The sequence below is a fragment of the Hemitrygon akajei genome, chromosome 2, assembly GCF_048418815.1.
Source record: "Hemitrygon akajei chromosome 2, sHemAka1.3, whole genome shotgun sequence".
NCBI lineage: Eukaryota > Metazoa > Chordata > Chondrichthyes > Myliobatiformes > Dasyatidae > Hemitrygon > Hemitrygon akajei.
This window is the reverse complement of record NC_133125.1, coordinates 143,528,576-143,543,415: the sequence shown is the minus strand read 5'-3', so window position 1 is coordinate 143,543,415 and position 14,840 is coordinate 143,528,576. Positions and strand designations below refer to the sequence as shown.

At 40.5% G+C, this 14,840-nt stretch overlaps 2 protein-coding genes across 4 annotated transcripts in view; one reads left to right on the top strand and one right to left on the bottom strand.

Moving 5' to 3' along the window:
• Positions 1 to 12,989, bottom strand: part of atp6v1ab (ATPase H+ transporting V1 subunit Ab) — a 46,739-nt gene extending 33,750 nt beyond the window's left edge. Inside the window, exon 1 of the mRNA XM_073028893.1 lies at positions 12,906 to 12,989. Within this exon, the coding sequence (XP_072884994.1) occupies positions 12,906 to 12,982 (77 nt within the window). The 5' untranslated portion in view covers positions 12,983 to 12,989. The remainder of the gene's footprint in view (positions 1 to 12,905) is intronic.
• A 926-nt stretch (positions 12,990 to 13,915) lies between these two features.
• naa50 (N-alpha-acetyltransferase 50, NatE catalytic subunit) overlaps positions 13,916 to 14,840 on the top strand; it is a 47,704-nt gene continuing 46,779 nt past the window's right edge. The window contains exon 1 of one of the 3 annotated variants that reach the window (XM_073028896.1): positions 13,916 to 13,981. In XM_073028896.1, coding sequence (XP_072884997.1) covers positions 13,938 to 13,981 — 44 coding nt within the window. In that variant the 5' untranslated portion in view covers positions 13,916 to 13,937. Of the gene's footprint in view, positions 14,121 to 14,840 lie in introns of all 3 variants that reach the window. The other 2 variants (XM_073028900.1, XM_073028902.1) reach the window with 2 other exon arrangements.

Here is a 14,840-nt window from a genome sequence, read left to right as displayed (position 1 = left end):
TTTGTAAGCTTTTCTTTACTTCTTGACTAGATTTATTACAGCCTTTGTACACCACGGTTCCTGTACCCTACCATAACTTCCCTGTCTCATTGGAACGTATCTATACAGAGCTCTACACAAATATCCCCTGAATAATTGCCACATTACTTCCGTACTTTTCCCTGAGAATATCTGATTCCAATTTAAGCCTCCAATTTCCTGCCTGATAGCCTCATAATTCCCCTTAATCCAATTAAACGCTTTTCTAACTTGTCTGTTCCTATCTCTCTCCAATGCTATTGTAAAAGTGATCATAATTCTATCTCCATCTCCAAAATGCTCTCCCACTGAGAGATCTGACACCTGACCAGGTTCACTTCTCAATACCAAATCAAGTACAGCCTCTCCTCTTGTAGGCTTATCTACATACTGTGTCAAGAAACCTTCCTGAAAACACCTAACAAACCCCACCCAATTTAAACCCCTTGCTCTGGGGAGATGCCAATCGATATTTGGGAAATTAAAATCTCCTATCACGACCACTCTTATTATTACACCTTTCCAGGATCTGTTTCCCTATCTGCTTCTTGATATCCCTGTTACTATTAGGTGGCCTATAAAAAAAACACCCAGTAATTGACCCCCTTCCTGTTCCTAACCTCCACCCACAGAGACTCCGTAGACAATCCCTCCATGGTGTCAACCTTTTCTACAGCTGTGACACTATCTCTGATCAACAGTGCCACGCCTCCACCTCTTTTGCCTCCCTCCCTGTCCTTTCTGAAACATCTAAAACCCGGCACTTGAAGTAACCAATCCTGTCCCTGAGCCATCCAAGTCTCTGTAATGGCCACCACATCATATCTCCAAGTACTGATCCACGCTCCAAGCTCATACGCTTTGTTCACAACACTCCTTGCATTAAAATAGATGCATCTCAAACCTTTGGTCTGAGCGTGTCCCTTCTCTATCACCCGCCTATCCTCCCTCTCGCACTGTCTACAAGCTTTCTCTATTTGTGAGCTAACCTCCTCTTCCCCAGTCTCTTCAGTTCGGTTCCCACCCCCCCCCCCCCAACAATTCTAGTTTAAACTCTCCCTAGTAGCCTTAGCAAACCTCCCTGCCAGGACATTGATCCCCCTCGGATTCAAGTGCAACCCCTTGAACATGTGAAGAGAACACACTGATAAAAGAAACAAGAACTTGGGTTACTTTCAGTCACTTTGTGAAAACTTTTAGAAATGGGAAACACTTCAAAACATGTTTGCCAGCATTTCACAACAGCGAAATACAACATTTCATTGCTCATTGCTAAATGTGGAGAGCCCCACGGAATTGTTGAAGAACTTATTCTGCCAGCAGTAAGGGAGATTCTGAGTAAAGTTTTACATAAATCACTAGACCAAATAACACTGGACAAGAAAGATTTTGCCTCCTGGATACTTTTAGGTGTATCTCATGATGTTGGACAGCTGATCATGAAAATTACCATATAATTTCCGTATCATGCACCTTTTCTTTGGGGAAATCGCCTATATTTGTTATTTCAATACATAATTCAAGTCAATTAAAATGTTGCCCACAATACAAGCCAAAAAGTTTATCTTGTCCAGGCATGCCTAGACACACTTAGGCAGGGAGGATGCTGCATGGCAGGACAGGTTTTAGAAAGGCAAAGAAACATCACACACACACCATTTTATTCATTGCATATACATGTATATCAGTTTGTGATCTCATAGTTAGTGATCTACCCGCATAGTATATTGGGCGTATTTTTAGTATTTGTGATAGCAAAATATCTCGCCAATGTTGCAATAGCCATGACACTTTTTGCTATATTTGTGGCAAATATGCACTGAAATCTCAAAGATGGAGCACGAGCTCTACTTCGGATGCAAAATTGGCAATCAAGATAAAGCCTAGGCTCCTCACATTTGTTGCATTACATGTACTGCCAATCTTAGAGCTTGGCTCAGAGGTACTTGAAAGTCAATAATATTTGCTGTCCAGGTGATATTGTGAGACCAGAAGGATCATGTGACACACTGCTACTTCTGTCTGTCCAATGTCTAGTTTCTCCGTTAAAAACAAGAAATCCATTGAACACACCAATTTCCCTTCAGCCATGAGACCTGTACCATATGACAATTACCTTCCAATGCTGAAGCCACCAGAGACATGGTGCCCAGAGGAGGCAGACAAAGATGCTATGATACACGAGCCAGGAATGGAAAACAGCACTGATGCAGGAACAGATTTTGAACCTTTTATGTCAAGTGAGCATCTGATAACTCAATCTGAGTTAAGTGATCTGGTCAGAGACTTGGGCTTGTTAATGTCAAAAGCAGAATTACTGGGTTCAAGACTGCAAGGATGAGATGTGCTGTCATCAGGTACAAAAGTTTCCATGAAGGATTCAATATTTGAGACAGATATATCCCAGAATACCTGATGCCAAGATTAAAAAAGGTATTTTTGTTGGTCCACAAGTTAAACAGGCCACCAATGACAGGCAATTTGAAAAACTTCTAGTGGGAGTGGACAAAATCACATGGAAGGCATTCAAGGATGTTGTTGAAAATTATCTTGGTAACTACAGAGCACCAAACTACATGCAGCTGGATGACAACATGTTTCAAGCATACAAAACCATGAAGTGCAACATGTCACTATAGAGTCATTTTCTGCATTCCCATTTAGACTTTTCCCTGAAAATCTTGGCAAAGTCAGTGATGAGCATAATGAAAGGTTTCACCAGGACATTGCGGTCATGGAGAAATTGTATCAGGGTAACAGGAATCCAGCAATGCTGGCTGATTATTGCTGGACTCTTAAGTGAGAAGCTGCAGACACCGAAAACAAATGAATATCATCAACAAAATTTTTTTAGCTTTGTTAAACAACTGCAAAGCATCAGCACTGTTATGCAATTAAACATATTAAATTCAATAAAAGTTAATTTCTTGTTTCTTCAAATTTCTATGTAACACAAGTAGTCTGAAATAATATTTTTGTTCAGCTTCAAGCGGTCCATTATAACCACAGAAAGATTCTGAGGAAGCAATACTTAAAAAAAAATGCCGTCCAATGTAATTAAAGAGCTTCCACTCAGTAACAACTCTGTTCAAAGACAAACAGATGAAATATCTAAGAATGCGGAAGACACATTGTGCAACAGAATAGACTCTGCAGTTGGATCAGTCAACTTTGCTAAGAAACAAAGCTTTGCTTCTTGGTCATGTTTGCTTCATAAAAGATGAAAGCATGGTTCAAGAGTTGTCATTTATAAGGGGACTAGAATCAGATGTAAAGTGCGAGTCAATAGTTTGGGTTGTTGAGAATTTTTTTTTTTAAATAGAGAAGGACATTTCACTCACCATTTTTCTTGCTTGCGAAACAGATGGAGCACCATCTATGACAGGGCACCACTGAGGGGTTTTATGTTCTTGAAGAAAGCAATACCTAACATATTTACCATTCACTGTGTAATTCACAGACAATATCTTGTCACAAAAGAAACAAGTGATTGGTTGCACAAAGTATTAAATACTGTTACCACAGCGGCAAATAAAATCAAGTCCCATGCACTCATTTCGACTATTTCGAGAGCTTTGTATTGTAAATAATGAACAGATTGAATGCTTGCTGTTGCACACAGAAGTCAGATGGCTCTCAAAAGGAAACTGCTTGAAATGCTTTTATGCGCATTTTGAAACTGTGATAAAATTCTTTGGTGACTTGAATGCTTCACTCAGTTATCAACTCCAGAATATTAGGCTACGTCCACACTACACTGGCTAAATCTGTAACCGAAGCTTTTTCTCTTCGTTTTTACCCTCTGTCCACACTAAAACGGCGTTTTCCTCCCCTGAAACCGGAGCTTTTCAGAAACGCTGTCCAGGGTGTGTAATTTTGAAAACGCTGCTTGGGTAGATCAGTGTGGACAGGGTAACGTGAGAAATCTGAAAACACTGTCAGACGGCAGCGCGCCATTTCATTGTTTTCCTGAACACAAACCCCACACACAATCTAACAATTTCAGAACAGACGGCAACAAGACTGAAGCCAGAAGAGTTGGAAATATACTCACCAAATACTTTGACCCATAATTTACTGAATAAATAAGCATACTCTCTTTGTCGTTTTCTGTCCTTGCTTCTATGAAGGTGGTTTACCTATTTATGCAAGTACTTCTCTGACATAGATGTGTAACAGCCTAATGTAGACCATGGAAATACAAGATAACACTGATGCAGGCATGTTTTATACATTTAACAAGGTGCTTTATTAATGCAACAGAGTTAGTCAGTTTTTCAATGTTCGTCGTCAGTCGGTTCATACTGTCCGTGAACTCCCTGTCGGTTGCCTCCATACGCTCCAGTATTTGTTTTTTTTTAACTTTTAAGTCATCCTGCGCGAGAGCCAACAGCTGCCCGTCGTTTAAGTTTTTTTAGTCTGTAACTGCACAAATGCGCACTTTCACAGCGAGATTCAACACCAAACATGTCACTTGTATTTGGTAGATGTGTCCTGTGCATGCGCAGGAGGAGATTTGCCGAAATCTCCGTTTCAATGTGGACAGAGATATTTTAAAAAATGCCTAGTATGGATGCCTATCATTTTTATGCGAAACCAGTGTTTTCAAAATTATCCTGTCTAGTGTGGATGTAGCCTTAGGCATGACACTCTTTATTTGTCTGAACTACTCACAACACTTACAGAAATGAATTTTCAATTGCAAGGAAATGATGTGAATCTTATCAAAGTCCTATCAATTGTCTCCACATTTCTGTCAAAGTTAACCCTATTTAAACAACATTAGCTGTCACAACCTTTTCCCATTTCCAAGCCTCTCTGAGTTGGAAGAGAAAGAAAGAATAGCTTGATGATGATCTTCAAATATACTGTGCCCATCTGGGTGAGCTGTATAAAGATATGCCAGAGAGATTTCAGAATTTCTCTCGATCCAAATTCCAGGTTGTGTAATAAATACATTCCTAAACAATCTTAATGAGAAACTAACAGGAAGAATGGAGGATGAATTGATCTCACAACAAAATGGACTTTGAGCTGAAGTTGTGGTTAAAAAAAAAATCACATCAAGACTTTTGGTTAAAGAAAGAAATTTCTGATCATTATGCTGCACTGTGGAAAAAGGTCAAGTTGTTTTTTTCTAACATGAAATTTAGTGGAGCATGGTTTCAGTGCAGGCACCCAACTTCTTTCAAAGCAATGAAACAAACATCAATGACGGATCGTGGGGATCTGAGACTCCTTCTGAGTGACATTCAGCCCGATGTTGAGAAGCTGATATCACTGCACCAAGCCCATGCATCTCCTTGAAAGGTGAAAAATCAGTGAAGTAGTGAATAGTTGGACTACAAATGTATGCTCTAAAATTGTTGGGGAGAAAACTGTTTTTACTGTATTAAATAAAAAATCAAAAACCATTATAGTTTTTATGTCATGGTCAAAAAGGGAGAGTGTAGTGCTGGGAATGTGGTCTGGGAGCCAAGGCCTAAAAAAGTTTGAGAACTACTGCTGTAGACTGTGCTGGTTGAATTATGTTATAATTTCAAAGCAAAAGAGAATTGAAGATTTTACAGAAATATATGGCTCACGTAATGGATAACTGAGCACACATTATGTTTCCTGTTCTACAAATGGATTACTTTTCAAGTTGTAAGTGAAAAGGATACTGCTGTTGTGCAGCTCGTGAAATTTAAATAAGGACTGAGCAACTACAGTGCCCTCTAGAGTACATGTACTTTCTGTAGCTACAGTGGGATCCTTAATTGGAAAAGGATATGAGTAATAATTAACATTCTACTTTCATTGCACAAGATTCTGGGATTATTTTAGACTCCAGTCAAAGTGAAAAATCAAGGGTTAAAATGTACAGGATTGAGAAAACTTTCAAATAAAATTGTAGATACTTTCAAATAGGTTACAACATAATCCTTTCACTTCTGCAATCTTAAACTAACTTTGGGACCTGTTTCTTAGTTGTTTGTGCAATTTTGGTTTAGTTTCCAGGAGAGCAAAACCCAGATTTAAACAAGGGTCACTGTTATTTTGCTGACACCATTCCCATCCAAATTTATCAATCTTCCCAACAGCAATTCATTGTCCCAATGAAACATATTGGAAGGATAAGCATTCATCATCATCATCAAGGGCAAGGGGAGAAAAATTCAACACTTTTGGTAAGGTTCCTAAACAGAAGGATCCAAATGATGAATGATGAATATAATTTCTGATTACTTCAATTTCCCCCTAGAAAAACAATTCACTAATTCTTATTCAAGTTATATCCTGTTCAGTTGAGACTAAAAAGGACAGCAACCAAGTGTCTATAACTGTCCAATTATAATTCAGTTAGATGACCTGAATAAATAAGTGATAAATAATCAGTAAAATGCCCTTATTGACTGACTAACCAAACTAGTCAGTAATCAGAAAGCACACTCTGAGCAGTGAACTAATGCAGCACTGGAGGTTTATACTTTTTTGTTCCTGCTCAAGCTAATTAGCAAGAGCTTCATTGCTTTCCCTTTTGGTGTTCAAACTGCAGTCACAGCAGGTTGGTTTTGCCCAAGGCACTATTTTTCTGGAGCTAGAAACGGTAAGGCAAATGCATATCAAAATTCCTTAAATCTTACGTTTTGTTTTGGATTGTCATATTGATAAAGAGGGAGTAAACCAAATTTTTATATTTAAACTATCCTTTTATACAAGCATGAACACAAGAGATCCTGCAGCTGCTGGAAATCCAGACTAACACACACAAATGCTGAAGAAACTCAGCAGATCAGGCAGCATCAATGGAGAAGAATAAAGAGTCGACAATTTAGGGGCAGGACAATCTTGACTGCTTTTATATATGCAACTTACTTCAATGACATGCATTCAGAGCTTTTGAAAATATATCAAATTTCAGAGACCTGTGTGGGGATACCTCACTCCTACACAATAACCACAGATCTTTTATAACATTTACTATTCACAATTTTAAGGAATAACTGCTGAAGTTAAGGAAGCAAAATATTAACCATTTCTCAAACTCAAACTTACTGAAAAGTAACATCTAAACAACATAGTTAACATGCCTAAAACATAAAGCTCAGTTGAAAGTCCAATTCTAAGTTGGCAAAGTTACTTAATAAAAATGTTCGTTAAGCATCATGATGTTAATATTTATACACACAATTAAACATGCTTATGATTTTCAATATAAATTTACTTGCATGACCTGTCTTATTTTTAAAACTTGAGTGGAAGCAATCACTTATTCATGTATAGTAATTCATGACAATGTCAACTATTTGCTTTTATAAAATAGACAAGAGTAAGACTAATTAAATTTGATAAAGATCTTTAAAAGGATTAACTTTGAAATGACCCATTATACAGAATTATACAGTGAGCAAGTTAGTGATGCAGTGGTGACTTGCGCAAGGTTAGTGACATTCCACTATGAGAAATCTTACTCAAGAAGATCGGTCACACCAGAAATTCCTTACTTCTAAGCTTCTGAAGAGCGATACATTTAATGCTAAAAAATAATATACTGCTCTTCCAATCTAAAATAGTTGAGAATCTAATCGTAGTCATCAAAAGCACATAATGAATTAAGAGCGAATATATTACATTAACAGTTTAAATGAGAAAAAAAATGATAGTGATGAATTTTGTAATTGGATAGAATGCAGTTGGACAATATGGCCCAAAAAATGGCAGTGAGCAATCAGCTCTAATTGCAAGACAGTACATTTTATGATATAAATCTGTAGCCATATTTGAAAATAAAGGCAAACGGCCTGTAGATGTGCAGATTTGCACTTTGATTTTGGAAAGCATCATGTACAAGTATACTTTTCAATGTAATTACTGTTGTTTATTATGGGTGAATCGCTTAAACTTTTTAACCTGAACAGCAAATTTCAATTGTGGATATCTTCTGATTCTGGCTGGGATATGACATTTATTTTGTGGCTGTGCTCTGATGTTGGACTCCGCATGGAAATCTTATGATGAAACAGGTGGTTGCTCAGCAGTTACTGTACATTGGAGAATCTGCTCTCAGATCCTGGCGTGGGTTATACTATGGCGCAGGATCTGCAGGCACATTCTTTGGAATGACAACTGTATGGCTGTGAAATATTTTATGTTAAGTTATAATGTGATGGCTTTTTTTTAATTATAAAGTTTTTTTGCATAACTTCTTTCTTTTCTGAATGGTAGGTGTTGCAGGGAATGCCAGGAATATTCAAAAACTTGACAGCTTAGATACATGGCAAAGCCAGGGAAGGTGGCTTGTTTTCTTCTAAGGGTACCTAGCAGAGACTTGCCCTGACCCAACAACATAATGCACAAGGTTCAGGTAATCCCTGGCTTGTTTTAAACAAAAGAAAATCTGCTGTATTGATTTGGATCTAACAAGTTGGGGATTGTGTGGCACACACTTAAGTATTTCTTGAAAAGTAGGCCAAATTAAAAAAAGTTACTCCATTACAATTATTTACACATTTTGCTTAATGTGCATGAATCCTGGTTATGAGTTTAAAACTTGCATGGAGTACAGAACAAGACAGCATGGATACACATCCTTTGGCTCACTGAGTCCCTACTGACCAGTCCCCACCCTGCCAGGACTAATTTTCTGTGTTTTGCCCACATCTCTTGAAGCCCCACCCCTTCATGAACATACCTAAGTGCTTGTTAAATGATCCTACCTCACCACTTTCTCTAGCTGCTCATTCCATATGCTCACCACCCCACGTATGAAAAACTGGCCTTTATAAATCTTTTCCCTCTCACCTTAAATCTATGCCTCCTAGTTTTAGTCTTGCTGCCTTTGATAATTTTAAATACTATAAAGTCACTCCTCATTCTCCTATGTTCAAGGAATAAAGACCCAGCCTGGGCAATCTCTCTCAACTCAGGTTCTCCACTCCCGGCAATAACTTTGTAAATCTTTTATAGACATAGAAACATAGAAAATAGGTGCAGGAGTAGGCCATTCGGCCCTTCGAGCCTGCACCACCATTCAGTATGATCATGGCTGATCATCCAACTCAGAACCCTGTACCTGCTTTCTCTCCATACCCCCGATTCCTTTAGCCACAAGGGCCATATCTAACTTCCTCTTAAATATAGCCAATGAACCAGCCTCAACTGTTTCCTGTGGCAGAGAATTCCACAGATTCACCACTCTCTGTGTGAAGAAGTTTTTCCTCATCTTGGTCCTAAAAGGCTTCCCCTTTATCCTTAAACTGTGACCCCTCGTTCTGGCCTTCCCCAACATCGGAAACAATCTTCCTGCATCTAGCCTGTCCAATCCCTTTAGAATTTTATACATTTCAATAAGATCCCCCCTCAATCTTCTAAATTCCAGTGAGTATAAGCCTAGTCGATCCAGTCTTTCTTCATATGCAAGTCCTGCCATCCCAGGAATCAATCTGGTGAACTTTCTCTGTACTCCCTCTATGGCAAGAATGCCTTTCCTCAGATTAGGGGACCAAAACTGCACACAATATTCTAGGTGCGGTCTCACCAAGGCCTTGTACAACTGCAGTAGAACCTCCCTGCTCCTGTACTCAAATCCTTTTGCTATGAATGCCAACATACCATTTTTCACCGCCTGCTGTACCTGCATGCCCACCTTCAATGACTGGTGTACAATGACCTTATGCACCTTTTCCAGTTTAACCACACCTTTCCTATAAGAGTGGCCAAAACTGTACTAAGTTCTCCAAGTGCAGCCTCACCAATGACTGACACCACTATAACATAACGTCCCAACTCCTAAACTCAATGCCCAGAAAGATTGAAGCCAGTGTACTTTAGCCTTTTCACCACACTGTCTAACTGTGATGCCATTTTTAACAAACAGTGCACGTGTGCTCACATATCCCTCTGTTTCATTGCACTCATTTGTTCATAGCACATGTCCTTCACTGGTTTGACATTGCAAAGATCATCACCTTACACTTATCTGCATTGAAACCCATTTACTACTCTATCTGTCACATGTACAGTGTAAAAACACAGAGAAATGTGTCAAATCAGATCAGCGAGGATTGTGCTGGAGGTAGCCTTTGCTTCCAGTACCAATATAACATGCCTACCATATATCTTTGGAATGTGGGAGGAAACCCACGCAGTCACAGGGAGGACGTAGGAATTCTTTACAGACAGTGGTGGGAATCAAACCCCGATCAGTGATCACTGGTGGTGCAAAGCAATTTCACTAACTTCTATGCTACCGTGATTAAGATCCTTTTATATATGATAGCCTTCTTCAATATCAACAAACTTGATTAAGCCTTGTGCATTTGCATCCAAATCATTTATATAAATAATGAATAAAAGTGTCCCAACACAGGTCCCTGTGGCACACCACTAGTTACCAGCCTCTATTATGAGAGAAAAAAGATCTTCAACTACTTCCTATTTACCTAACCATGAGCCAATTTTGATCCACCTATCTAGTGCTTTCAAGATTTCATTGGGAGCTTCCAGACCATGAACATAATTTCTAAAATCCAAACAGACAATATCCACTGCCCTAACCTCTTCTACCTTTTTGGATTCTTCAAAAAGTTCAAAGGTTTGTCAAACATAACTTCCCATGCATAAAGCCATGCTGACTCCTCCCATCCAAATGCTGGTAGATCCTGCCCCTCAGAATTCTCTCCAACAACTTTCCCATTACTGATGTCAGGCTGACCAGCTGTAGTTCCTTTGCTTGTTCTTGCTACCCTTTTTAAACAAGGGAAAATAATTAGTCTTTTGAAACTTCATCAGTACCTAATAATGAAGCAAATATCTCCACAAGGGTCTTGGTGATTCCCTCTTTCACTTCCCACAAAGCTCCAGGATGTACTTGGTCAGGTCCTGGGGATTTATCCACCTTTATGCTTTAAGATGCAAATATCTCTTCCCTGGTAACAAGAACACCCTCTCAAACATCTCCACTTGCTTCCCATGTTTTCCATATCATTCCAAGTGTTTCCCATTTTATGACAAAATTGGTTTAGTTCCTTTGTTGCAGCTAATATATTTCAATTTGGACCCAACGCATTTGGATATACTCTCACGAATTTAGTGATAATACAGATCTTTGCCACTGAATAACAAAAATGCAATATTGAATACAATTTTTTGCCCAATCATAAAGGAAACAACAAGACTAAAGTCTGGGATAAAAATGGAATGAATTCACGTTTCTGTCATGGTGCAACCTGTGAAATTTATGAGATGTGCACAAAGATACAAGAAACATTTGGTTACTGATTTACAAAAAACACTAGTGAAATAGATTTTCAATACTCACCACCATAACTTTAACCTTAGCTAAATGCAAAATATTCTAGTGCATTTCTACATTGTTGGTTGTTTAGTCACCGACTGTCAATAAGGATTGTTTAAAGGAAAAACAACACTTATTTCCCAGCCATAAGCTCCCTGAGAAATGGTTTTAGATACAAATAGCATGGTAAGGCACTGCAGAGAACATCAAGCCAGATCAAGTTGGTGGCAAATTTCTGACTTTGACAAGTGTTAATGAATCTATTGAATTTGTACAATATAAGATCACTTCCTGCTCTTAGCCAAAATATCAATTAAATGCAATGTTGCAGTTTGTCACAGTTGGATTGTACATATATATGCCAGTCCTCTATCATTCAAGTCATCTATATACCCATTAAACATTCAGGTGAGAGGTGGGAAGGAAGAAATTGAGAATAAATGAAACAAAATAACATGAATCTGACTGGATCATATGCAATATAAAAGTTTTTCACTGTATCTCATACAAGTGAAAATAAACCAACGTCAAGATTCAGCAAACAATGATTGGACACTACATTAAGTCCTCCCACATTAGTTGTGAAACTCCTGTTTCATTTCCTAAACTGGTACAAGGCACAGCTCTCATCCTCCCAATTTTCCCTGGGTGACTGATAATTCAGCACACCTACAGCCAATTCACTTGGCAATACACAAAAGACGTCAAAGCTGATAGGTTTGGAAGAAGAACGGACAATGGAGATTGTAAATGTGAACATGTGGAGATAAAACAGAACGTAATCAGGCTAGTGGGGAGAGATTAAAATCCAGCTTGATGCAGAGAGAGGGAGGATGCCCTCTCCCTCTCAGGATTTGGATTATTATCAATGACATATTGTGAAATTTTTTTGGATTATACACTAAAATATTATAAATCAAAAATAGTGCAGAAAAAAGGAATTAATGTCATGGGCAGCTCATAAATCTGATGCCAGACTGGAAGATGCTACTGTCTTCTTTACTACCTCCCATCCCTCATCGGCCCCTGACTCGCTGCCCTCTCCCCTTCCTCACGGCCCCTGACTCGCTGCCCTCTCCCCTCCCTCACGGCCTCGACTCGCTGCCCTCTCCCCTCCCTCACGGCCCCTGACTCGCTGCCCTCTCCCCTCCCTCGACTCGCTGCCCTCTCCCATCCATGACCGGCCCTGACTCGCTGTCCTCTCTCAACCCTCACCAGCCCCTGACTCGCTGCCCTCTCCCCTCCCTCACGGCCCCTGACTCGCTGCCCTCTCCCCTCCCTCACGGACCCGACTCGCTGCCCTCTCCCCTCCCTCACGGCCCCTGACTCGCTGCCCTCTCCCCTCCCTCACGGCCCCTGCCCGCTGCCCTCCCTCACGGACCCGACTCGCTGCCCTCTCCCCTCCCTCACGGACCCGACTCGCTGCCCTCTCCCCTCCCTCACGGACCCGACTCGCTGCCCTCTCCCCTCCCTCACGGCCCCTGACTCGCTGCCCTCTCACGGCCCCGACCCGCTGCCCGCTGCCCTCCCTCACGGACCCGACTCGCTGCCCTCTCCCCTCCCTCACCGCCGTACACCGGAGCCGGCCAGTCGGCCAGCTGCCCATTACCTGCGTCTCTGCACCGTCTCGCCTCCGTCTCGAGCTCCCGCAGTCGGTTGACAGTCAGCTGACCACCCACCACGCATGCGCACCCTGCCGAACAGTAAGCGGCGCTACAGAAGGCACTCAATTTCTCACAATTAATTTTTATTTATTTTTTAATTCCTCATAAAGATTAGGCTTTGAAAGTGTAAGCAAATTATTACTAATACATTATTTTCTTAAAAGAAAATGATATTTGGGATGCAATAACTTAACGGGCGTGACGTCAGCTTTGGTTTCTTCTAACCCGAATTCTGAAAATTATTCATTATGAATACAATTTAATTTAAAGATTTGATTATTTGTCGAGGTGAGACGTTTTGATCCGATGATCGGTTTCATTTTCCCGTAAGATAAACTCTTTGGGGGGGGGGGGTGGGAGGAAAGAAATCACAGTCACGTGATAATCGTTTTCCCAACAAATCCCTTTTCTCTTTAAAGCCGAAAAACATAAACATAACGATTGTTCAAATACAGTTGATGAATCTCCACTATGTGAAGATAAACGAAATATAAAGCAGGAGAGTATTAAAAGATTCATGGTTTCATTCTTTTCTCTCTTTTAACTCATTAGTGTATTGAAGCCAGTTTAAGGGACGTATCAAAAGAGATAAACATAAAAGAAGATGCAAACGGCTGCGAATCATTATTTCTGTGAGATTTGCTGTGTTCGGCTCGATTCGGGCCGGGTCGCTTGGAGTCGGCGAGACGCTTGACTCCGTCCGACAACGCTCGAACCAGAATTGTTTAGATTTGAACAAATCATTGCAGATCCTGGAAATCTGAAATAAAACAGGACACGTTGGGAATATTTAGGAAGTTATGCAGCGCTTGTGGAGACAGAAACGAAGTTAACATTTCAGGTCGTGACTTCCGTTTGTGTTTGTTTCGTAAAGACTCGGGTTCCGTTCGGCCGGACTCGGAAAATCTCGGGTATGTTCGGATGAACTCGGGATCCGTCCGGCCGGACTCGGGAAGGTTCGTGTCTCAGTCGATGAGATGCGAACGGAGTGTTGGCTCGGAGGTGGGGTCAGAGGTCGGAGGTGAGAGTGGGTGGCGCGGAGCGGAGGGAGCGCGGTGAGTGGCATGTGTTAGAGGTTGAGGAGTCGGGCGATTACCTTCATCCCCTACCCCGCTCAGTTAACAGGTGAAGACGGACAAGTGCCCGCGCACCATGAAGGGGTGAGTGAGTGGGCCCATGGGCCCGTCCTGTCGGGCGTTCATTCGTGGCGGGAGTTGCGCGCTGAGTTCATAGTCAAGTTGTTGAAGTGGAGGCCTCGGGCCGCGGCCGCCTCGGACTGTGCAGCTCCCGGCCTTTTCCTGCTGTGACTCGGGCGCTGTCTTCATCAGTCCCCGAGAGGCAATATTGCCGCCTCACAAAAATCTTTCTTTACCATAGTTATTTTTAATGGTCCCCAAAGGACTCCCAAGAATTGGCCAGATTTGCTGAATTTGGGATCTGCGCTTTTCGTCTGTTGTTTGTACCTGTCGACATGCTTGAAGTTTATTATATTGTTTATTTTTTTCTATTTTTACATAACTGAGCGAGACTGTATTTTTAATATCACTTTGTAACTGTTCATCAGTCTGCTGGAGGCTCGTAACGTATTCATTAGCTTTTGGTTATTTTATATTACATTTTGGAATGGCTGATGTGAAGTCTCGGTATAATTATGTATCATTTCATAATACTGTTAAGAAAGTTGAAAAAACCCTCAAAAGTACTTTTTTTTCTAAAGTAGGAACAGTTTCTTTTTTTCGAGGGAGTAGCTACATCAAAGCAAAGTTTGAGAAACTTAATAGCTTAAACACTTGGAAGTTTGAGGTTATACACCAGGCAATATAAATAGAAAGTTTTTTTTAGCTTGAGGGATTAGTAAAATTCTGAATTGCTGATTTATA